A 25,952-nucleotide genomic window follows, 5' to 3' on the forward strand; every position below is an offset into this window, starting at 1 on the left:
ACGAGTGACGTGGCCCCGTCAATAAAAGAGCCCGAGTGCACGTGCTCGAGGCCAGTGTACCACTATACATCTCCTGGAGTCTGTGTCTGTGATTTCCACAATGTGGGCCTAAGGCCCAACATTACAGAACTGACCAAAAGCCCCTTTCCACCATGGCCGCTTAACTTTCCTGGGATTGACAGCGAATGAGAGTTTAGGTACCAGGAGGACTGCAATGTGCCAAAGACAAACAATCATATTAAAAGAGTCCCAGAATATCCCTAGTATCTGTATGTAAAAGTGATTACTTACAATACTTTGCAAAATCATTTCCCAAAGGCTCTTTATTTGATACTGCGCACCACATAGAAAGAGCTCCAAATACTCAAATGTCGATCATACCTAAACTTATTCGATAAAAACAATAATGGCAATTCCATACTCAAGCTCTAACTTGTTTATATTTCATGAGTCACCCTCCCGTCGGACATACTGTTCTGTGATTTTTACCCCTGGTTAAGATGGCCGCTCTATTTTCTGCACTTGAATGCATAGTCCTGGGAGTCGGCTCTCGAGTTGTCGTTCATTTCTCCTCATCGTTCCTTTCTCTGCTCTCATAGGCGCATCGCAGCGTCCAATCCCTGTCGCTGGAGGCTGCTGGTCCAGGTTGTCATCACCTCTAGCGGCTGGAGTTTACCGATTAACGCTTGATCGGGAGATCCAAGCCGCCCGGTCTCTTTTCCGATAATCCACTGACTGCGAGTCTTCGCCTTTGGGTTCAAAATGACGGCTCATTCATTCACTGCTCCGATGATCATCTTCACTACCTTTTGGGGCCTGATCGGCATCGCCGCGCCATGGTTCGTTCCCAAAGGTCCTAACAGAGGGTAAGAAACCTCCCGCAAAACCGCCCCTCCCGCGGATGTGTGCATTTTTTTTATTTTTTTGTTGCATATTTATATAGCGTGAACTCGACCCGAAGGTATTGGAGCGCTTTACATAGCACCGTATTTATATTACACATTCAGGCACGGGGAGATTAAGTGATTTGCCCAGAATAACAGGATGTGGACGCGACCTCGAGGCTCGAACCCTGGTTTCCTGCACCAGAGGCGGCAGCGCAGCCTGTTCTTTTTGCACCCCAATCAGGATCACTTTTCAGTATTACATGTATTACTCTTAACTCCCTCCCCCACCCCCTCATCCAACATCGGAATTAATTATCTAAACCATCACATTGGAATACCATTCTTAAAGGGGGCAATGAGTAGGGAAGAGAAAAGTACAACACAACACCTCCCGGTAACTTCCTTTGCGGCCGACCTCACTACCCTTCTCACCACACAACGACACCTGGAGTAAGATTCTCCCTTCACCCCAAATGCCCTAATCTCCCTGCCACACTACATCAATCAAGTAAGATTTAGAAAGCGTGGCTAATCACCCGATAGGGTATCCATGCGCTAGCAGGTCCGGAGGCTCATTCAAACAGCCAGCTCTTGAGGGCCCCTCTGAAATCTGTAAGAGAGGTGAGGGTCCGGAGTTGGGTGGAGAGGCTGGGTCAGGTCTTCGCTGCGAAATTGGAGAAGGAGCAACCCCTACTTCTGCATTACTCTCCGATGTCAGCACCATCTGGGCTCGCTTGAGACAGTCTAGCAGGGCACAAGTCCTATAAAAAGAAGTGGGGGGACTGACAATATGCAAATGACCTCACGTGCTGAACGTGTCCCGGTGTCAATCAAGAATTCTTTATTCGGCACTTATAAAGATGCCATAAAAGTACATAAAACAGTTAAAACACATTAAAAACATTAAAAAGATAGTTCAAATCATGTCATTTCTTTTCATTATCCAGGATCTCTATATACAGGGCATTACAATCAACCCATCTCTCTCGACTTCCTTATCCTTACCGCCGTCTTAATAAAACTCATAATATAGGACAAGGTATATGCATCATTGGCCCTTTGCAAAAACAATAAGGCGATCTTGGCATGTCTAAACTTGGCTCTTTTCAAAATTCCCACCAGGAACTTACGCCTAGGTGATGTATAAAATGAGCATAACAAAACAAAATGAAGGGTATCCTGCGGAGACTTGTTGTCGCAGCCGCAGGTACCCTTCTGCTCCACCGTTAAGGTAAAACCAAGAGGATCAGATAATAGGTGATGCAAGAGGTTAAACCTAAAGCGGGTCGTATAAAATCTGTCCTGTGCGTTATGGATCAGTGAAAGATAAGGCTCCATTCCTGTCTCCCATTTCAGTAATCTATAGGCCACAACTGTAGATTTACACTCCTCAGTGGCCGCCCTGCTTGCAGTTGTCCATTCCCCAAACTTTTTCCTAACTAGCGTTTTATTCTGGGCAATAAGGGCTCCAGGCTCAGTGAAGAGGTTCTTACAACCAATAGCCTCCAAAGTACACTTTACATAATTTAGCCATGGGATGGAGCTCCCTTTGTCTCGATTCAGACAATCTATAATAATTTGTCTGCTGAAGCCTGCCTTGGGGTTAGACCAAATCTTCACCCAGGCCAAAAGCGGCCTGACCTTGATTTGATCTTCAATATATGGTTCTCCCAGTTCTTCATGTACCATGTAGGCTGATGTACTGTGCGGGACTTTCAGTATCCTTCTAAAGAATTTATTTTCCTCTGTCTGGACCTGATGTATATTCACAAAGCCCCAGACTTCAGCCCCATAAACTGTCTTGGCACAGCATATTGATCTATACAAATTCATCACTTGCTCGGGGGACCATCTTCCCAGCCTTCTCCCATAACCCATTATGGCCCCAGATGAGGCCACCAATTTTGAGCAGTGTTTGTCCACTAAAGATCTAAACTTTAGAAGCCCGTCAAATAATACCCCTAGGTAGGAAAAGGACTGGACCCGACCAGTTTTATAAGTTCCTATCTTATAAGAAAAAAATTTGTATGGTCTGGCCCCCGCAAGCATGATATACGATTTATCTAGGTTTGCAGATAAATCAAGAGAGGACATAAAAGTTACAAATCCATCAATCAGCCTCGGTAATCCCCGCGGAGTCCGTGCTAGGAGCACCGCGTCGTCCGCATAGAGTAGGACAGGGACTGGGCGGGTGCCTACCTGAGGGGAGTCCACTCCCAGTTTACACAATTCACTATCTAAGTTGTTTATATAAAGTGAAAACAAAAAGGGGGCTAGGATACAGCCCTGCCGCACTCCGCTGGTGCATGGGAATGATGGGGTCTTACTTCCGTCTTGATTGAAGCGAACAGACGCAGTTGTGTTCCAGTGTAGTGCTTTAAGAATATTGACTAGGTCCTGGTCCGCCCCAAACCCTGTCATCAAGGCCCATAGCTTTTCCCTATTCACCTGATCAAAGGCCGCGGAGAGGTCCATGAACCCCAAATAAACCGCCTCCTTACTGGCTATAGTATACTTAGCGACCAGCAGATAGAGGTTCAGGCACTGATCCGTGGTTGACCTTCCTTCTCTAAACCCATATTGAGTGTCCGTTAGTAACTGATGGGTGTCTGTCCAATCCGTTAAACGATTTAGGACAACACGACCCAACACCTTTGCCGTGACATCAATCAAGGATATCGGGCGATAACATTGTGGGTCATCCTTATTTCCTTTTTTGAATATTGGAACTATTGTTGCCGAGGACCAAGAACGCGGCAGACCTGCCACCACTGCCGCGGTCAGGACCCTCGTAAGAATGGGTGCCCACAGCTCCACTTTTCCAAGATAAAGGTCTGGAGGAATCCCATCCGGGCCAGGCGCCTTATTTTTTGTTAGGCCCAGGATGGCCCCCTCCACGTCTGCCATGGTAATATCAGGCCTTGCAGTCAGTTTTAACCTCTGCCCTTCATCGTTATTAATTTCACCCGTGTGATTATATAGATTTTTAAAATGGGAATGCCACTGCTCCGGCAAAATAACATTTAGAATCTGTGGGGCATTAGAGTCCTGGAAACTTGGTTTGTTTATAATTTTCCAGAACTCAGTTAAGTCTCTTCTGTCCGCCGCCTCCCTTAAATCCTTCCAGGCTTGCATTTGGAGGCTAGTCTTACGGTTTTTTAATGCCTTTTTATATATCAGCCTACATTGGGCTATATACAAATTATCCCTGGGCAGACCTTTTAGGCTAGATTCAAGCTCTTTATGTGCTTTTGAGCAATCTCTATCAAACCATCTGGGTGTAGTAGGTAATGTCCTAGTCTTGTTGGTCTTTAATAGTCCATCAATGAGGTACGCCATCTTTTCGAAAGCGGATACTACCGCGGCCCCCTCAATGTTTGGGTCGAGGCATACATTGAGAGCGTCTTCCCCTCTGGTTATTAAGCTTTTATAAAAGCTATCCCCGTCTATTTTGGACCATCTGAGCCTCCTCCCTTGGTCTGATATAGTCTCCATGGCACCTGCCCCTCGTGATACGTATTTAATGATTGGTCCTTTTAGCTCTAACACCAGAGGGTTATGATCACTGAAAATGCTCATTTCGATGTCTGCCCTACTAACCCAGGTTTTAAGTATGGGTGAAACCATGATGTAGTCGATATAATATCGACATCCTCTACCCTTAAAGGTGGGATTAGGCTCCCCACCTCTGCCCATTCCTACCAGGTCCATGGTGTGGACCAAATTATGGCCTTTCAAAACCTTATCTAAATGCGCCCCTTCCGGTGTATGCAAAAAGTGTGGCCCTTTCTCCACTGTGCACCGTGACCAGTCCTTCGTAAGTGGTCTTAAATACGCGCACAGTTGACAATTAAAATCACCTACGAGAACTACAGATGGAACTGCTCCCGACTTCACAACCGACAGCTGGGCATCTAGGCGAGAGTCCAATTATTTTATTATACTTTCCTTCCCATTTGCTCCCACCGCATTATACCAGTTAACTAGGGTGATATTTACCCCTTTTGAGCGGAGACCCACGGCCTGCATGTTGTATGATGCCCAATTTAAATTAGACCAAGCCCCTTCGATAGAAAGATCTACGTGTATAATCAACCCTTCCATGGCTCTCCCTGAGGCTGACCTTTGTGCGGGAACTACAAAGCACTTGAACCCCTCCAGGGAGAAATGGTTACAATCAATCAACCAGGTCTCCTGGAGACATTTAACATGAAACCTGGTGATATATTGCCTCCACTCCTGATCCTCATATTTGGCGGCAAGTTCTGCTACATTCCAGGATACTATTTTTAATCCGTCCTGCTTGACAGGGTTTCTTGCCCCAACCATGGGGGGGGGGTAAGTGCCCACACTTCCCTCCATTATAAAAATTTCGTTTTGGTGGGCTGAAGTAGATAGATGTTTTGATTGGGTGTCTAGGGCATCACTATCTGGCCCCATTGTCTCAATCTCTACTACTAAGGATGATTGTGATCTCTCTGCAATAGTTACCCTCCTACCTTCTCCTCTCTGACTTGACTCATGTCGCGATGTTTCCATCAGGGGTACCTTATTCTGTTCTGGGCTCTTGTCTCTATCTTGGTTCAGCCTGGGGTTTATGTCTATCCCTAGTCAGTCCTGTTCTTCTAAATTCGTCAGGGGTTCAAATCTGTTCTGGGGATTAATCCCATCCTGGTTCCTCACAACTACGGAGAGAGGCCTACGATTGTGCCCAACCATGTTCCACTCCCTACCTCTTAGGCCATCCGTAGCATGCCCCCCATTGTAGACCCCCTTCGGGTAAAAGAAACTAAGGGGCATAGACCAGATGTTACTCGAATCCGTAGTTGGGCCCCACCTCAATATCTGGTCAACAAGCTGTGTATTTCTAAAATTCACAACCACACAATCCCTGATATTGTCCTTGGGCCTAGTTCCCACCCAATTCACCCTTCTAACCATTAGTATTTCCCATTGTTCCATGCCCACTAGGGGCCTATGCTTATTTAACCAAAACATAGTTTTGTTTTTGAGCTCCTCATAGGTCTCGAACTGGTCTTGTCTCAGCACTGGGACCCCTTTGAGTATAATCGCATAAGGGGCTGCGTCAGGGGGTAGATTGAGAGTTACTGACGTGTTTGAATGCCCCTTCGTGATGCAGTTCTCTGATTGACCCCGACTAGCGGGGGGGGGATAAAGCTTCTCTATGAACCATCACCCTGTGTGTGCCTTTTGGTACTCCCAGGGGGGCTTCCCTGCTAATGATGGACAGGGGAGCCTGTGTCCCGGTGTCTGAAAATTACACCGGTACACGTTCAGCTTATTTCTGTGGGGCCCAGCTTCTTAGAAGGGGGGATGGTGTCCACCCTGTGAAAAGAGTGGGGGGACGCCGTGTACCTGCGTGTACCCCCGACTCGAGCCCTGCAGTCCAGTATCCTCATATCAGCACTCGGTTCAGAAGCTAACTTGCTGAAGGGCCCAACGATTTGTTGCTTTTACTACTGTTTTTAAGTATTTTAATAACTCACCAGTTGTCTGTGCACCTACAAGCGTTCCTCCCTGGTCCATCGTGGGTTATCCCGTTTGTGTGGAGGGAGCTCGCGCTTGCGAAAATGACCCAGGGGCGCTTCCGGTAGGTACGGAATTGTGGTCAGCAGCCTAGTGGCCCATCTCACTTTTTAAATCGGATGCCTGGCTCGACGAGCAGCGGACGCGCCGCTGGCGTGCCTAAGGCAAGCCTGTCTGAGCCTGGACGTCGGCAGGAGCCAGACCCCCTGCCGGTTTGCCCCCAAATCCCGCTAACATACTTGGTACTCACTGTCCCTACACGTGCCTTGAACTATTAAAGATTAAGCACAATCTTATTGATTCTTGCAGACATTCAGTCTTCCCCGCTCTCTCCTCACCTGCAGGTTTTGAAGGCCCGTTTGCATGCAGATTCCAAAGTATAGATTCCAAATACTCCCTAACCAACAACACGATCCCCGATCAGAGAAATAGTCTAAGCCACTGTACCATCGACAAGGAAGGCCCTTCACAGTCCTCCTTTGATAACAAAGGTTGGAACGGCCTTCTGGCCAATGTTAGATCCCTGCCTAAACATGCAGCTAACATTTGGGATCTGCTTTCTTCCAAACACCCCCACTTAGGATTTCTGACCGAAACCTGGATAAAACCCACTTCTAACCCCGCTATTGCGGTGGCACTACCAGAAGGCTATCGCATTCAAAAACTTGATAGATCGGGTAGAGTGGTTGGAGGTATAGCTATTGTCCATAAGGATTCCATTAAAATCTCTACATTAGATCCATTGTGTAACGATACACTGTAAGTTCTAGTCTTTAGATTAGACTTGATCCCACAACATAGCTGGAAAGGAGCTCTTGTGTATAGACCCCCTGGCCCATTGTTAGACTTTTCTCACCAATTGATGGAATTCATCTCCCCGCATGTCATCTCAACCAGGAATTTTTTACTACTGGGTGATTTTAACATTCGCAGTGAAAATACTGCTAATCATGATGCCTCGGCATGCCTGGCAGACCTGGCCACAATCAACTTTATTAAGATTAACAATGACCCCACTGACTCTTCAGGGCATACGCTGGATCTAATTCTTACTAAGTCCCCCATATTCTCTGCGGAGAAACATGCCCTCTGACATGGTCAGACCACTCATTGATCGAATTTCAAATCAGTACACCCAAAGATCGTTCTGCTCCCAACCCTCATTCTAGGCGGTAGTATAGACAATGGCATAAACTTATGCCTGATCAGTTCCAGAACTTAATTCCTCCCTGGTATCCTGATTTTGATACTGTGGAGGGGCACTGGGCTTACTTTAACACTATCATAAAATCCACAGTTGATTACTTAGCCCCATTGAAGCAGTGTCCTCTTCCTCCTAAACGCCCCAATCTACTTGGTATTCTCCCTCCCTTCGGACAGAAAAGAGTCACTGTAAAAAACTAGAACGGAAATGGCACAGTTCACACGATCCACAGGACAAGTAAAGATATAAAGAAATACTGGCTTTATATCATAAAAATTTACAATCTGCCCCTAAAACTTACATTGCGAGGCAACTCGAGCAAGCAGGTAATAACCCCAGGACCCTGTACCAGATCTGAAGTCTTTTACAAACCAAAAGGCATGCAATAATGAAGAGGCTCCTTCCCAAATTCTATGTGACAACACAGCAAATCATTTTATCCAGAAAATTGACACAATCTATAATAAAATGACCGCAGTCAGTGGCACCCAGAGAAGTCCCACTATTGAGCACTCACCGATTACATCAAACGCTTTGTTATTGGAGACCTTTCTGTTACTCACACCCGAAGACGTAGAATCTTTACTAAAGAAAGTCAAATCTGGATCTCCTCTAGATATCATTCCCACTAGGACCACTTCCCTGCTCGCTAAGCAACTTGCGGCCCCTATTTGCACCATTCTCAACAGCTTTTTGATGGAAGGCAGACTTCCTCCTGAATGGAAAGCAGCGCAAGTTGTCCCCGTTCGGAAAAACCTTAAAGCTCCCATGGATGAGGTATCCAGCTATTGCCTTATTTCCTTGCTCCCCCTTCAGACCAAGCTTTTGGAAAAACACATAAATAAATATCTATCTGAATTTGGGGATGCCTCGAATTGCCTGGATGTCTCGCAGTCAGGCTTTCGGGCCAGACATAGTACGGAGCCCGCCTTGATAGCAGTAACTGACAACATCAGAATGTCGCTGGACAAGGGTCAGGCAGTACTCCTGGTGCTGCTTGACCTATCGGCATCTTTTGACACCAGGAAGGCGCTGAAATGGTTGGCAAACTTTCTGACTGATAGAACTCAGATGACTAATCTGGGTCCTTTTTGCTCCAACACCACAGGAGTAACCAAGGGAGTACCACAGGGCTCCTGTTTGAGCCCTACTTTATTTAACATTTATGTCACTCCCTTGGTGGGATTAATGAGGAAATTGGGTTCAGTCCAATCACTTATGCTGACGATACTCAGCTCCTACTCTCCTTTGAAAAATCTAATCCCAATATTCAGGCCATTTTCTCGGAGGGTTTGAAGTCCATTGCTGATTGGATGAAGGACAACTTCGTCCAGCTTAACGCTGAGAAATCGGAGATTATGTATGGAGATGCGGTGGTGAGATGGACTCCAAGCTGGTGGCCTGAGAAATTGGGCTCTGTCCCTACTCCCAAAAAAGTGTTAAAAAAATCTGGAAGTCCGCATAGACCAGAAACATACGTTAGGAGAGCATGCTACCATTACTGCAGGGACATGTTTTTACACACTTGGTCCACTACTCAGTCTTCTCTTTTTTACCTTCTTCCACATGGAAAATGCTGATTCAGGCACTAGTGCTAAGCTTCCTGGACTACTGCAATGCCTTACTGGTCTCAGCTAACAAAGCCTCTTTAAACAAATTGCAGGTAGTCCAGAATACTGCGGCCCGCCTAGTTGCCAATGCCCCCCCCAGAACGTCCTCCCTATCCCTGCTTCAACAACTGCATTGGCTTCCAGTGCGGAAGTGGATTAAATTTAAAATCTCTTTATGACTTGGGTCCTAACTATTTATCAGACATATTTGTAAGGTACTTACCATCCAGGTCCCTTCGGTCAGGATTAAAAGCACTTCTTTGTACCCTCCCGGTTAAAAAAACCTCGCGTAGTGGTCAAAGGTTTCTCTCACCTAGCCCCCCCTTTTTTGGAACCAACTTCCCCTTCACTTACGTCAATGTCCTGACTACTTGCAATTTAGAAAGTTGTTAAAAACCTATTTGGCTGACGTTGGTAGTCCTAGCGCGGAGATACCCCTGAAAAATAAAGTTATGGCCGTGAAAACTTGAGAGAAGCTAGAGCTCCTTTTCTAATCTGTGGAGTAAACCTGGAGAGGTTTAAACGTTTTGACAACCTGGGCATTCGATTTGATAGGTATCTGGCCTGGCTGGCCCAGGTTATCCAGAGTGAAGCCAGGATGAGCAAATGCACTGATGCCATTTTCTGCTTTGCTAAAAAGATTTGAGGTATGTCCCATGAACCAGTAATCTGCAGTTACAAAACCATTTATGGGGCAAAATTTTGAGGGTATAAGCCCTTCTGTAGGTTGAAAGTGGTGGAAAACACATTTATACAATAGTTATTATATCTAGGCCCCGGAACACCAATGGCGACACCAAAGGCAGAGCAGGGTCTTCCTGGGATAGAATTGTTGGTTTACATCAAGCCTGTTTTATAAGGGATTAGACTGTGATTAGCAAGAGGACAACCAGCTACAGAGCGGCCCTTTTGGAAATCATCTCTATTAAAGGCTCTACAAACCTGCCATGGCTAGACAATGTTGCCATCACCTTAAAAAAATATGGGCTGTCTTGATTTTTGGTCCAACTGTGGTATATTGTCTCAGCACAGTGCAAAAATCGCAAGAGATCACACCGCAATGCACCAGAGTACAATGGGCACTAAAAGGGATCTGAAACCGCCATTCTTTTACCAACCATGACTAAGCACTCTGGGCTCAGTGGAGAAGCAAACTCTGTACTTGAAATACCGACTTGGTATCTTATCTTACCAGTGCTGGCCTACAGCAGCAATTGGGCTAACTGTCTGACCAACTCAGGCCTGTGCACATGTAAACTAGATAATCAAGAGAGTGTTCTACATCTTATGCTTTTATGTACTGACATGTTGGAGAGAATGCAAATTCTTTGTTCACTTTTCCTAACTTTCAACAGGCTCTGTCTCTCTGGCTCTAACTGATATATATCTCCTGCCAAGGAGGGCTATCCTTTACATTAGTCAGGCATGGAAATTGATTTGAGCAACCCCACCTTCTTAAGTATACGAAGATCCTGGCAGGGTCACAGTCATTCATTGACATGTTTCGCTCTCTAGCCTGCACTTTGAAATATCATTTTTGTGTACTATATTTTAAGTATGGAATCTGTCACGATCGATCCTTATTCCTAATTTGTAGTATTTTACGACTCTGGCAGTGTGATAGACACTAACTGAAATTCACGCATGGAACTTGCATTTTGGCACTTCCGCTTTGATCTTTTTTAACTTTCTAGTTCTATTGTCCTGTTCTGTTTGTATGCCCATAGGGCTGAACCAATATATTATTGATTGATCGTTGAAGTCCCTGTGTCTTGTGTGCAAGATCAAGCTCCAGACCCTCTCATTAAGCTGATGCTGCCCTGCTGACCTACCAGATGCCTAAAGTCAGGCACCCAAAACAGTCTCTGTGCACAACCATTGCAGTACGAAGAATTTTGGGGACAGATCTTTTCACGTTCAAGGCTCTTCCTTCTAGAGCACATTTCATTTACCCCTCCGAACTGATGACAGTTGGATGAAATTCAGGGAGTATCTGAAAACTCATCTCGTCCTGTGCACCGGTGCCTGCTGCCGATGATTGGGTTCTTCAGCCCTCTTATAATATTATATTTACCAGCTCAGCTGATTATCCTTCTACAGGCTTTCTGTAAACCTTCTCCAAAAAAGAGCCAGGGGTGTGGAACTTAATAAAATATCTACTTGTCCATGGGACAGGTTGCTTCATAAATCTACTTGTCATGTAACAAAATCCGCTTGTCCCTTTTGTTCCATGTGATGAGGTGACAGATTATGGCAGCAATCTCGTTATATAAGAGCTCTGATATAGCCTCTATGATTATGCCAGTACTCATACCTTAGTAGGGTTTCAATACTAGCCATTTCCTTATGTTGCCACGTTTCCGCAGATCTAAATACTGAAGCTGAAGGTAGTGGTAAGCTGTTCCAGGGTTGTAATGCCCTTTTGAGTCTGTGCAAACCTATTAACTTGCATGTTTTAAGGGTTTTCGCCAACTCTTTTCTAATCTTTTCCCATACTGAGAAATGTTGGAACTTTCAAGGGTAGATGTGAAACTTCTTCAGGGTTGGGCAAAAGGTGGAGGAAAAGTGAGTTTGCATTTCAAACACTCAGATTTTTGCTTGAGCAAATCTACACATGCACATTTGCTCATGCTAAAAAGCAGTTCGCAAATATTTTCTAGGAGTACTATTTCTTGGCCTACTTTGTGAATTCACGAAAGTTGTATATATGCAAAGACATATACCATGGGTGCACTTTTGAGACTTTCTTTAATATTTGGGCCCCTAATTAAGTCTGGTGTTAACCATGACCTTTTGTGTTTACTAAACTTTTGTCTCTCTCGGTCTAACAGGTGGCTTCACTGTGAGTGACAGCATTCTGCTCTTTCACAAGGAGCATATCTGTACACAGAGTAGTTTTGTTCAGTGCCAGGAAATACAGTGGTAATGTGTGCTTTTTGAGATCAAAACAATGTTTGCTTTTGCCAATGTTTGTTATAATTATGAGGACACGGCAGCTTCCACACCAATAAGGTTTTACAAAAACCATGCCAAAACAAGTCGCACATTGACAAATCCAAAAGGATGACCACCAATTTCAGACCTGCTGGCTTTGCATATGCTTGTTTATTTTTGTTTCTCATAATCTTATTGGAACTAGTTACACTGATTTTCCATTATGAATATCTTTGGGAAATACTAGCAAGCATCAACATATTTTACCAAATGATGCTGCGCAGAAATGGTACCTAATATTTTACAGTAGTTTAGCTACTTGCATTTTTTTTGTGAACATTTCATTTTGAAAGCAAAGACTCACAGGTTCTTCAGACTGACCGCGCAGAGAGGGCGACGGCTCTGTTCCTGCCAGCGCCGTGAGGGGAACGGCTTCACTTTACCTTGCATCAGCGCCGTGAGGGGAACGGCTTCACTTTACCTTGCACCAGCGCCGTGAGGGGAACGGCACCCAGCTCCCTCCCTCGCACGCCCTACATCGCGCCGTGAGTGCAACGGCTGCAGCTGGGGACTTCATTCCCCAGCTGCCACGGGGACCGGTGCTCCAGTGACGCCAGCAACGCGACCAGAGGGTCCTTAAGTGAAGGGAGCGCCGAACGCTCCTGGGTTTCCCAGGTTCTTCAGACTGACCGTGCAGAGAGGGCGACGGCTCTGTTCCTGCCAGCGCCGTGAGGGGAACGGCTTCACTTTACCTTGCATCAGCGCCGTGAGGGGAACGGCACCCAGCTCCCTCCCTCGCACGCCCTACATCGCGCCGTGAGTGCAACGGCTGCAGCTGGGGACTACATTACCCAGCTGCCACGGGGACCGGTGCTCCAGTGACGCCAGCAACGCGACCAGAGGCGCCTTAAGTGAAGGGAGCGCCGAACGCTCCTGGGGCTCACAGGTTCTTCAGACTGACCGCGCAGAGAGGGCGACGGCTCTGTTCCTGCCAGCGCCGTGAGGGGAACGGCTTCACTTTACCTTGCATCAGCGCCGTGAGGGGAACGACACCCAGCTCCCTCCCTCGCACGCCCTACATTGCGCCGTGAGTGCAACGGCTGCAGCTGGGGACTACATTACCCAGCTGCCACGGGGACCGGTGCTCCAGTGACGCCAGCAACACGACCAGAGGCGCCTTAAGTGAAGGGAGCGCCGAACGCTCCTGGGGCTCACAGGTTCTTCAGACTGACCGCGCAGAGAGGGCGACGGCTCTGTTCCTGCCAGCGCCGTGAGGGGAACGGCTTCACTTTACCTTGCATCAGCGCCGTGAGGGGAACGGCACCCAGCTCCCTCCCTCGCACGCCCTACATCGCGCCGTGAGTGCAACGGCTGCAACTGGGGACTACATTACCCAGCTGCCATGGGGACTGGTGCTCCAGTGATGCCAGCAACGCGACCAGAGGCGCCTTAAGTGAAGGGAATGCCTCACGGGACGCGCGCGGGCGGCGCCGGGCTAAGCCCGGGCAAAGGGCGGGCCGTCTGTGGCCGTCCGAGGCATGACGTGGCAGGGCTGGGCCACCCCTCTAATACCTTGAAGAAGCTGCAGGGAGCGCATTAAGGTACTGCTTCATTGTAACAATCACAAATAGGTGATTGTGGTCCTCTATTACCTCTCTGCTAACATTCGAACTTGGGTGCCCTGGTAGCTTATTGCAAGGGTCCTCCCAGTGTCAAGCCACGGAGCTATACTGACATTATAGTGTGCTAGTACAATGGCTGCTAAAGTGCAAACTCGTTCGGCCAAATTGAGCACTAAGGGCTATTTAAATTTAAGACAAACGAGCAACTCAAAAGGAACTCTCCCCCAGGAACCATTGCAGCAGACTGCAATAGACAGAATGTTGCTCAAGGCCATCGGCGAAGTTTCAAGTGAAATTGAGCGTACTGAAAAACGGCTCTCATTAACTCCCCAATTGAGCCAATTCTCGTCACCCGACTCCAATATGCCAATAATCATTTCTGATTTGCCTCTGGAGACCCCGCTGATAACTACTACCCCTGTACAGACAACTCCAATAAGGGGCATAGATGTAAACGGTAAAGGGGTTAAGATACGAGCCGTCAAGAAAAAGGGGAACAGTAAGAGGCAACCAAGGCACAAAAAGGCCAGAAATTGTCTGGTCCTCAACCCCCCAGATGGTATAGTTGCAGAAGATAGTAGGGACCAAGTATTAGATACACAGGTACCCCCTGGGTGGGTGTCCCACATCATCAGTGACTTACAGTCACATTTCGAGCAACTTATTAATGCTCAGACGAAACAAATCCTGAGTAGGCTGGACACAGTTGTCTCCCTATTGAAGCTAAGGGGGGGAGGGGAAAGCAATACTCTTCCACTACTGACCAAAAATCCGGTCACAGAGTCAATGACTATAAACCCACCGACTGCACAAACACCCATTACCATGGAAGTAGAGCTGCCTAACGAAAATATGCCCACCACCCCACTAGATATTCTTGTAGCAGGGCCCCCTAATGCTAACATAAGACCACCATTATTGCCAATCCCGAACCACTCACATAGTGATAGGATATACACAGGCCCTCCTTCGAACATCGCTTCTGAAAATTTGGCGTTACCGCACAATTTGTTGGGCCAATTTCAAACTAGAGAAACACCTTCAACCAAACCCATTAATAACGGGCCTTGTATAAATTTACCCCCAGAGGCGGCCCCATACGTCATTATACTAACAGGGGTACCAGAGCTAAAACAAGGTCACACAGAATTGTATGACAAGCTTAAAAACAAAGTCACGCACTGGCTAAACAAGAACAGGCCATTGCCGAGGGACATACAGGGTGAAATTCTGCATGTAAGAAGGGTAAGGTGGCTAGGGAACAGGCAAAAGAACGCAGTAGGTGTCTGCGTGGTGGTAAATTTTAGGGACTACAAAATAGTTGATCATATACTAAGTTGGGGCTCGGCTGTTCACAATAGTAATATTAGCTCTCTACCCTTGGGGTCCTTCTATGCCAATGGAAGAAGTACATTGCTTGGAAACTGGGCCCATCAAGACACAGACGAGCGTCCCTGGGGTGGTAAGGATTTTTATGCTACAAAGCCATATGTTCCCCCGGGGAGTCAAGGTAGATTAGCCCTGAGGAACAGGTTTGATCCCCTTATGTCCCTGGAAGAGATGGATTGACTACAAGGGGCGAAAGATTATGTTGAGAAAATTCCCGTAGAACTGAATATTGCTCAAATCACCCCCACAACTATGGCTCCTTGTCACCCAAAGACGAGTAAATTCTGCACTCATTACCCAATTGGGGGGAGGACCACAGATAAAATTACTGCAACTGAATGTATAACAGGAAATATGTTGGGCAACTCTATATGCTTACAGGAGGACAAGATTACCGAGGTAGTAGCCCATGCGTCCCTACAAATTCAGCACCCACAAGTTGTTCAGACCACACTAGCGCTTAATATAGATGTTAGCACTGGAGTATCTGACCACACTACCGACAATAACCTTGGCCCAAAAGGGAGACAACCACTAGAGGGGATTGAAATGATCTCATGGAATATAGCCGGGTTGTCCTCCAAATTTCACAACCAGGAGTGGAGGCAATATATCGCCAGATTTCATGTAATTTGTTTGCAGGAAACCTGGGTGGTGGACCATAACCCCTTTCATTTAGCAGGGTACAAGTGCTTCTCCGTCCCCGCACAGAAATTGGCCCCAGGAAGAGCAATGGGAGGGCTAATTATCTATGTGGATTTGCAGCTAGATGGAGTGTGGACTGATTTAAACTGGAACTCAGTCAACACACAAGCAATTGGGTTTCATGCATGTAGATTAAATGTTATTTTGATTAATGTATACAATGCCATAGCAGGGAGTGGGAAGGGGCGAATAATATATGACCTGAATAATTACCTGACTCGAGAGTTGGATCAAAGGAAGACAGCTATGGCCCCGTGTGTGGTTTTGGTGGGAGACCTAAACTGTCATCTGTGTCCTAACTTAAGATCGCTGGAGGGTGTTTGGTCTGGTTGCACACTGGCAAAAGGGCCGCATTTTGAACACACCCTGGAAGGGCTGGAATTAGAGAGGGTCCTGAAAAACCACGCGCTAAGGCACACACTAGACCTGGTGGGTCCTAAAGATGGCTGTGAGGTCACTCCTACATTCAAGGGAAGAGGGTATTGCTCCATTATAGATTACATAGTTGTCTCTCATCTATTCTGGGACTGGATAAATGAGGTAGACATTGAATGGAGCATATTTAGTGACCATAACCCATTAGTAATGAAGGGATCAAGAATTGGTCTTCCTGTAACGCAAAGAAAAGGGTCAAGGCAACTAGCACAGTGAGGGTAACCGATCAAGGGAGACGCCTCAGATGGGCAAAAGTGGATGGGGATGCTTTCTATAGATCCTTAATGGAGAAAGGCAAAGAGATGATTGGGGTGTGCTTAGATCCCTCATTGGAGGGACCTGTTGTGGTTAAAGCCTTTGAGTCCGTGGCACACCTCATAGATGGCCTCTTAAAATCAAATTCGAAAGTGGAAGTCAAATCCTCCCCAAGATGGTTTGACAATAACTGCTCCCGAGCCCATAAAGAGTTAAAAGAATGTCTAAAATTAGTTCCAAGAGACAAGACGTGTATTGCACAGTGCAGGATTGCATATAAAAAAGCAACTAAACAAAGGAAGTTGGCACTCCAATCACAGGCATGGGAAGATCTACGGGATGCAGCAGACCGAAGACATTCAAGTGCATTCTGGAAAATAATGAACAAACCATGTTTCCAGGATAGTGCTGCTCCAGTAATTGGTACAACCATTCTCCCGGAGCAATGGTCTGGCCACTTTGAATTACTATATAATCATTCCATGGAGAATTCCAGGGGTGATGGGAGATTTTGCCCATGGTTGACTAAAATTGAATTCTCATTGGAGGAAATGGTAGAGGGCATTGAAGGATTGGCACAAAATAAAGCCCCAGGACCGGACGGAATCCCCCCAGATCTTTACTTAAGTAGGGTTGACCTCTGGGCCCCAGTCCTAACAAGGGTAATAAACACAGCGATTGCAACGGGTATGCCACGATCCTGGTCCGAGGCTATAATAGTTCCAATTTTAAAAAAAGGATGACCCGCAGTGTTACCGACCCATTTCCCTAATTGATGTGACGGCCAAAGTCTTGGGGCGAGTAGTTTTAAATCGCCTATCAGACTAGGTTGAAGAACACCAAATAATCACGGATTTGCAATATGGGTTCAGAACCGGAAAATCAACTACAGACCAGTGCTTGAACCTTTATTTATTAGTGGCTAAATATACCCTTGCAAGTGATCAGGCTGTATATCTGGGGTTCATGGATCTCTCAGCCGCTTTTGACCATGTCAATAGGGAAAAGCTTTGGGCTATGATGATCAGACTAGGGGTAGATCAGGGCCTAGTTGACATCTTAAGAGCACTCCACTGGAACACCTCTGCCAAAGTGCGTTTTAACCTGGAAGGTGACACTACGGCACCCTTTCCTTTCACTAGCGGGGTGAGACAGGGATGCATCTAGGCCCCGTTCCTGTTCTCATTGTACATAAACGAGTTAGAACAGGCACTATGTAAATTGAATGTAGACACCCCTAGAGTAGGCTCTTGTCCGATCCCCGTGTTGTTGTACGCTGACGATGCGGTACTTTTAGCCCGCACACCCAAAGGTCTTCAGAGTTTGTTAGATGGGTTCGTCAGCTTTATGGCCAGTTTAGATCTATCGGCCAACCTAACTAAATCCTATGTATTGCTGGCTGGATCTAAACCTTGCAAAAAGTTCTCATATAAAATAGGCACATATAAAATGGAACAGGTTAAGACCTTTTCCTATCTGGGTTTACTTTTCGATGGGCTTTTAAATTTTAATTTAAGAGCGGAGCTCAAAATTAGTGGCATCCACAGGGGCCATAATGAGCTATGGGCGTAGGCTGGGCAGGTGGTCCCCAGAACAGGTCATGCACCTATATGGCTCAATCTGCTGCCCCAAAGTAACGTATGGGGCTGAAGTCTGGGGTTTTGTATCTACCCAACAAATACAGATTGAGGAGAACAAATTCCTGAGAAAGATCCTCCAAACTTCACAAAGCACACCGGCCCAGATCACTCCTGTTGAATTGGGAAGGGTATACATGGAGGATCTGATTAAGGTCAGACCTCTCACTGCTTGGCTAAGAATTTGGTCTAATATGGAGGCAGGTTTGAGCAGACAAATAATTAGGGATTGCATGGACAGAGACAAGGGAATGTGCATTCCATGGCTGAATTACGTAAGAACTGCTCTGGAGGGATTAGGTTGTAAGGATCTCTTTTTTAACCCAACAACAATAACTCATGAGGATAAACTCCGAATTAAAAGAATCTTTTATGCTAAAGAGATTGCACGTAGAGCGGTTCTTGAAGAAAGTAAGCCCACAGTTCGTGCCCATAGCATGGTAAAGACAGTAGAAGGCATGGAACCGTATCTTGCTCTTATGTACAATGCACAGGATACGTTCTTAATCACTCGATTTAGGCTCATCCTCTTACACCACCTGTTGGCTGATCCACTTGGTTTTACTGTTACAGTTGAGCAGAAGGGTACCTGCGGCTGCGACAATAGGTCTCCGCAGGATACCCTTCACTTTATTTTATTATGCCCTTTTTACTCGTCACCCAGCTTTTTATTGAGGATTTTAAAACAAATGAAGTTTAGACATGCCAAGGTTGCTCTTCTATACTTACAAAGGTCCGAAAACCCATTGATATTGGCCTGCATCTTGAATTTTATTAAAGTTGCAATAAGACTTAGGAACAGTAGGGGTAATTTTGAATGAATTGATGATAAATGTACTTTGTGAAGCCCAATGTAATTATAATGCACTGAAATGATGCTTTTAAATGTACTTTTGTACTTTTATGATATTTTTTAAATATCGAATAAAGGATTTGATTGATTGAAAGCAAAGACTCATCAATCTTGCTTTCAAGCTATTGCAAATGTTTGCATCTAATCAGAAAGCATTCTGGGAGCATTATACATAGCCTCATATTGCTAAACTTTGAAAACGTGTGCACAAATTTTTATACTGGAACCACTGTCAGTGGTGCAGTCTGCGCTTTCAACATTTACTTGGAGCTGTCATCCTAATAATAAAGACTTTGCATTAATGAACTATAAATACAAGTTTGAACACCATTAACACTTGGACACAAATATTACCTTAACTGCAGACAATGCCCTTTCCTTATCCATAATGTGTTACTGTAAACTAGCAGCCAAAGGATTTGTGCTGCAGAGGGTCGGGCCTACTTGTCCCAAGGACAAAATACACATTAAAACTTGTTGCGCTTGACCCCAAACAATATGTCCTGGGCTTCGGGCTATAGGAATTCCACATCCCTGAAGAGCGCAGGAAGGATCTCTTGGTTGCTCCTGTACTATATAGAAACCATAAACAAAATGAAATCCATAATATCAACCTTATGATTCCCCCCCCCCCAAAAAAAATTGGAATTATAAGGATGTATAGATTTATAAAATAAAAGAAATACCCTATTCTGTATTCCTCCTGAATTACATATTTGACGCTGTGATGTAATAGGTGAGGGAAAGAGGCTTATTTGCTGTATTGCCCCACGATGATTCCCATGCTGAACAAGTATATATAAAGTTCATCATTTTAATTCTCATTGTGGCCCCAGTTAATCAGCTGAGTCAGTTTGTTGTACAGTTTTTCTTCCATTAAGGACGATATATGTGAAAACGATGCATAGTTGAGTCTGCATGTAATATTTTGTTTTTGTATGACTTTTTACTGCAGGTCTTAAGAAAATGGTTAAACAGTGTAACAATAAGCAAGTCATTCTGTTTACTCGTTCACTCTTATGTGCCATTTGTGTGTCTTGCATATTTTGCTTTTAAAACGTAATAAACATAAATCGAAGAAAGAGCTGCGTCAGAAATGACCGTGTATGCGCTCTAAAAACCTCTGAACGGAACTCAACTGCACAAAGCAGACGTGCAGACTGTCGAGGTCAGTGCAAACGTGACAATGGGGCACTAAACAGACACAGTTTTTGCAATCTACTTCATTCATGTTGTCATTCGCATGAATATACACCAGGAGTGAAAAAGATAGGTCAGCCCGTTTACATAAATAAAAACGAAGCTAGGACAAAACACGTTTAGCAGGAACATGTGCATAATTCTCATTTACAGTCTGGCTGAAAGATGTGAAACTCTGCATCAGCTAATCGTCATTCTTCCCCACTTTACAGTCCAGACGCATATTTCTTCCTTAACCCATAGAGTTTGTTTGCCCATTTCTGTTATTTTAAAACTATAGCAATGCAATATTTTATATTGTCATTTCAGGTATCTGCTTACTCTTATGTCTTTGATTTTAATCCGCTTTAAATGGTAGTTGATGTATTTTCCATCCTTTGTGTGTTTCAGAGTGATAATCACAATGCTGGTGACTACAGCGGTGTGCTGCTATCTCTTGTAAGTACTTCATATTTTTACACCCGCTGGTCGTTTTTGCTCAGTTTTGCTCACTCTCCAGTGTATCTGTTCTAGTTACTGCAGAAAAGAGAGGTAACCAGACCGCCAAGAATACTTGGGGGCAGATTTACAAGCCCCTTGCGTCATTTTTGCGCCACTGTTGCGTCACTTTTTGTGACGCAGCAGCAGCGTAAAGATGCGTCACGTTGTAAAGACCTGCGTCACATTATACCTGCGTCAGGTATAATGTATGCAGGGTGGGGGTTCCAACGCAATAAAGCCTTGTAGAAGTGACGCAGTGAAATCTACAAGATTTCACTGCGCCACTCTAGGACACCACTGCATCAAATTCTTATGCCTGCTTGAAGCAGGCGTAAGGAGTGACGCAGCACAATGAGGATTGGCCTCGCCATGCATTGCTGGAGTTGCGTCGTTCTTGCGACACGACTCCAGCAATGAGCATCTTTTGCGTCAACAGATGCGTCTGAATTTATGATGCATCTGTCAATCCTTGCGCCTTGGTGCGCCGTATTGTAAATACGGCGCATCCATAGTGGCGCAAGGGTTTCTAATGGTGGCGCAGGTAAAGTGACGCATCTTTACAGATGCGTCACTTTCTTGTAAATCTGCCCCACTTGGAGCAGAAAGAACACCTTCATGATCAGCCAGGCTTCAGCTGATAAGAGCATCCCATTTTTCCCTGGTAAAATAAAAATAAAATACTGCCAGGGAAAATGTATTAATTAGTTTTGAAGTGCGCTAGTGATTTTGTTGAAACCAGTAGGGCTCCAATCAGCAGTTGCTTTGAGAAGGTCATAGTTTGAATGTCACATAGTCTATTGGTCATCAGATGGTAAAGCTTTTTATTTATTATCAACATTATCAACAACTGGTTGCCGCAATCAATGACATCTATTCTGTCACAGATTATCTTGACACATGTACAAGTCCATCCTTATATTCAGCCAAAGACTGAATTACGCCTTATCGTCAACACACTGGACAATCCCAAGAATGTCTCTTTGACTTGAGGCTGGTCAAATTTACAGCCGGGCTCTGAACCAACACAGAATCACATGAAATATGCATTGAAAAAATGTCATTCAAAACCTATATCTCCAAGGAATATCACACAGCTTGGTGTAAGATCCCCCTTTTACATAGAATTGTGTTGTCCAAACTGGGTCAGGACCTATCAGCCGTTTTCTTTTGATGGGTCACAAAGGTCTAAGCAATAAATAAATATGCCTTTTAATTCTGTATTTATCTTGTCACATTTGCTGAGCTTCAAAGACAGAGGTCACATGTCAGGCTATGTCTTCTGAGACTTTGCTGCTTATGTTTTTTAACATGGGGATTTGTGCTTACACTACTCTCACTTTGCTATCAGAGAAAGAAAGAAGAGTTAAGTGAATCTTGCTGAGCTACAGGAAGTGTGAAAGTAAAGGCTGTAGGATGTCATTTTTTGTAAGACACACCAACATTTGAATGCATGTAAATATTCAGTAGTTAGGAAAGCATACATGAAGCACCTTTTTTTGTAATTCTCGAGTGTGATGGGAGCAGAGATTTTAATTGGATCAAAACAGATCAAGACACTTTACCTGGTGATGCACAAATGTTAAATGTTCACTGAAATCTGATTTCCACACATTATTATTTGTGTACAATGTACTCTTACTAGTAACACTATGCCTGTGCCAATTTAGTGGCCAGTTCAATGGGAAATGCGCTGTCTGTAAGTGATAGTGCTCTACCCTACTGTGCTTTAGTTCCACAACAAAAACCGCCAGTCTCGTGTCCATTAAAGCCAGGTGGGTTGTGAAAGTTTGTCATTCTAAAAATTGGGCTGTGGTTCTAAAACGTTTGGGAAGCACTGACTTGGAATACAACCACAACTATCAAACTAATTCTAAACACAGGCCGCCTCTGAGTTGGATGGTGGCAGCACACTGATTACTGGCATTCCTGACCCCACTCTGACATAACTGAAGTGGCTGCTGGCCACTTAGTCAATGGTCTAAATTAATACCACATCACTCCACCCCTTGTTAGATTTATATTGTCTTCCTCTCTGGGCCTCTATTATATTCAAGACTTGGTATATCATTTACAAGGCACTATTAAGCAGCAACGCCACCCTGTCTGGCAGAAAAACTAAACTTTTCCAGTGGCCACTGTAAGACAAGAAACCATTATGTTGCCAGAAATTAGATAGAAACAATAAAACCTGAAGATCGGCGTCTTCAACTATGCACCTGTGATCTGGAACATTATTCCTCCAAACATCAGTTCTGCCTCCTCACTCTTGCACTTCATTAGGAAATTCAGAGCACAAGAAGACTTCTTTCACTACTAATGAGAACTCACCTGCTTCTGAGGTCCCAGGGTCCAACAATATAAGACTTCTCTCTCCCTTTCCCCCATACTTAAACAATCTCAAGATGTTCCCTACCTACCAAACCCGAAGGTTAAGCACAGCGGTCCGTGGCTTCCTAACTTTGTTTTGCACAGTATAAGTGGAACGACCTGTGTGGAAATATTTTCCTCGCTCCTGCATGTGTCATTAGCAAGGACACCAATATTGTACTTTCGGGTAGCAGTGATGCACACCTCAGACTCCCTCCTCAACAGGCATGGAACAGAAAAAAGGATGATACAAATATATTGCTGCTAAATACGTGTGCACTACTCCAGATTATCAGAATCTTGATTGCAGCATGTATTTGTGAACCTCGAATTCACCTGAGTTTGAAGAGCCATGAACACAAACTATGTATTCCATTGGATGGGAGTGATGGTTGAGGGAAATGTACCCATGTGTGGTCACTGAAAAATCTATCCTCAAAAACAGACAGTGTACAATGCAATTTGTGAAGATTTTGGGGATATGGGCCGGCAGAGGTATCCTGTTTGCAAGCATAATTGTACATGCGTAGGAAGGGTACTTGGAGCCGGTAATAACCCGAGATGAACATTGTGAAAGGAGATAAAAGTTGGTAGGAGGGGAAAGGGAGTCCTCAATGGTATATAAACTGGTTTGAGCTTTGAGGCAAACATGTTTTCTATGTGCCAGGTTTTCTTTCTTTGTATCTCCTTACTTTCTTTCACTTTCTACTATTGTAATGTGCTAATTGTTGAGCAAAAAAACAATAAATTCAATTAAACAAATTAAGCCTGAAGTGCAGGCATGTGGCTAGGATCATCTTGAAAATAAGTAGACGACTCAGAAGGACATTTACTGGAGTGGGAACATTTGTCACATAAGGTGGGGGGAAACTAGGAATAGTCTATGTCGTACTGGAAGCAAAGGTTTATACTTGAGTAGTACAGCTGGAAATTATCTTTAAAATATGTGGCCTGCCACTACACGCCTGTGCACGTCCAGTGGGAAGTAGTGATTGAAATAAGTTAAATATATTTTGCCCAATTCCTCACAATTACTCTGTTTTTTTTTGTTCACAGCTGGCTAATAGCAGTCCTTTCTCAGCTGAACCCCTTGTTTGGACCCCAGTTGAAGAATGACACCATCTGGTACGTGCGATTCCTGTGGGAATAAACATACAGGAACTGAAGACTGTCCAAGGTATATAGATGGGAAGACTTATTTTAAGATCCATTTAGAGAACTATATTTGTGTCCAGCTATATTTGTGGCCTTTGACGGTGCTAGGCAGAGCATGCCTGCTCAATCATCCTGTATTATAAACTGAGTGTCAAGGTAGCCCATTGTTGCTTTTTGGTATTTACAGCTCAGTTACTGAACTCCAACAAATGCAAATGACTAAGATTTTAATGTTCATTTCGTGACTGTCATCTTAATTCACTTTACATCACACCTTTACGTACTGAAGGCTCAGTAGTATTTACTTCTGTTAAACTGTTGAATATTGTCAGTTTTGTTATTTACCTACGAGTGATTCTTTTTTTAATAGTTGGAAATTAAAATGTGCACATCTAGTGATCTCTAGACATTCTTCAACCCAAGTCTTGTACCTTAGACATAATGGTTTGGGGCCATCCCTTTTTAGTAGTGTGCATGGGACCTAGAAGAGTCTCTGCGTCACCATAATTGATTCTATGGTTTCTACACTAAAGACAAAATGGTTTCTGAAATGCTAGCAAGGTCTTGTTTGTAACACTGCTGAAGCCTAAAAACCACAACATGGATACGTAGTACCGACAGTGCAATATAAATTCAACACAAAGAATGCACCAGTCGAACTTTCAGTAAATCCTCCTGCTCACATTCTTTTTCAGTTTATTCACCCAAGCCGTTCGGTCAAACGCAGGACAAAGAAGCCTTTTTTTTGGCAAAATAAATATTGTAAACCACTACTTGAGTTATGTTTTGCTCATGCCATTCCTCACCATCGCCTGATAATTTTCTTGCTAATCTGTCCATAATATATCCCTGTGGACCACTCCACTCTGGCCTAAAAACAGTACCTACCAGGATGGAGCATAGTTAGCCTTTCTAAGTGTAAGATAACGAAATAGGACTGCTGGTCTTGTCAATTTGTATAATGTGGCATTTTTGGGCAACGAATTGTGATTCATTATTTGTGATTTTATGTTCTACTCCAATGTTTAAATGTGTGGCTTGGCTCTCAAGTTGACCTTTTGAAACTGTGTGTAAATTTCAGAGACCATACTATGGGTGAAAGCCCATGAATGAGTCTCAGAATTGTGTGTTGGGTAACATCAAAAACTGACTGCTCTCATTGCCCCGCAAAGCAGCAAATCTGTTGACCTGACTTGAAAGGCCCTTCAAAGGGCTGTGTACTAAATATCCACCATATTTACATTTTTAGCTAGCAAGCCTTGATCCTTTTCCCCTTGAACCGCTTCACATGGGTAAAATGTGCTTATCTCATGGAAGCGTCCTTGAGCAGTTTAGAGCAAACCACTAGCCACAGGTATCTCTATCTTGGGTAATTTCTTTCTAATGAGCGCAAAAAATGTACTTTGACTTGTGCGATAGATATCAATGTCAGACCTTCTGGTATGAAACTCCAATACTAAGCCCAGGGCCCTTAACCGTTGCTAGTTTGTATACATACATTGACTATATTTTGACAAATCATTCTGTAACAAAGTCCAATTCTGCTGACTGGTACTGATATTTTTAACCCTACAGATACCACTCTCAACATAGAACAAACCCATATATTTTCTTTTTGTTTCTCCTTTAAAAGTTCTAACTAACATCTCTTAACTACCACCTAACAACTGCA

At 44.5% G+C, this 25,952-nt stretch overlaps 1 protein-coding gene across 1 annotated transcript in view; it reads left to right on the top strand.

Moving 5' to 3' along the window:
• Positions 1-603: 603 nt before the first annotated feature.
• Positions 604-25,952, top strand: part of ATP6V0E2 (ATPase H+ transporting V0 subunit e2) — a 52,878-nt gene continuing 27,529 nt past the window's right edge. Inside the window, exons 1-3 of the mRNA XM_085606292.1 lie at positions 604-866; positions 20,669-20,716; positions 24,182-24,302. Of these exons, the coding sequence (XP_085462418.1) occupies positions 763-866; positions 20,669-20,716; positions 24,182-24,275 (246 nt within the window). The 5' untranslated portion in view covers positions 604-762 and the 3' untranslated portion in view covers positions 24,276-24,302. The remainder of the gene's footprint in view (positions 867-20,668; positions 20,717-24,181; positions 24,303-25,952) is intronic.

The sequence above is a fragment of the Triturus cristatus genome, chromosome 1_2, assembly GCF_964204655.1.
Source record: "Triturus cristatus chromosome 1_2, aTriCri1.1, whole genome shotgun sequence".
Taxonomy (NCBI): Eukaryota; Metazoa; Chordata; class Amphibia; order Caudata; family Salamandridae; genus Triturus; species Triturus cristatus.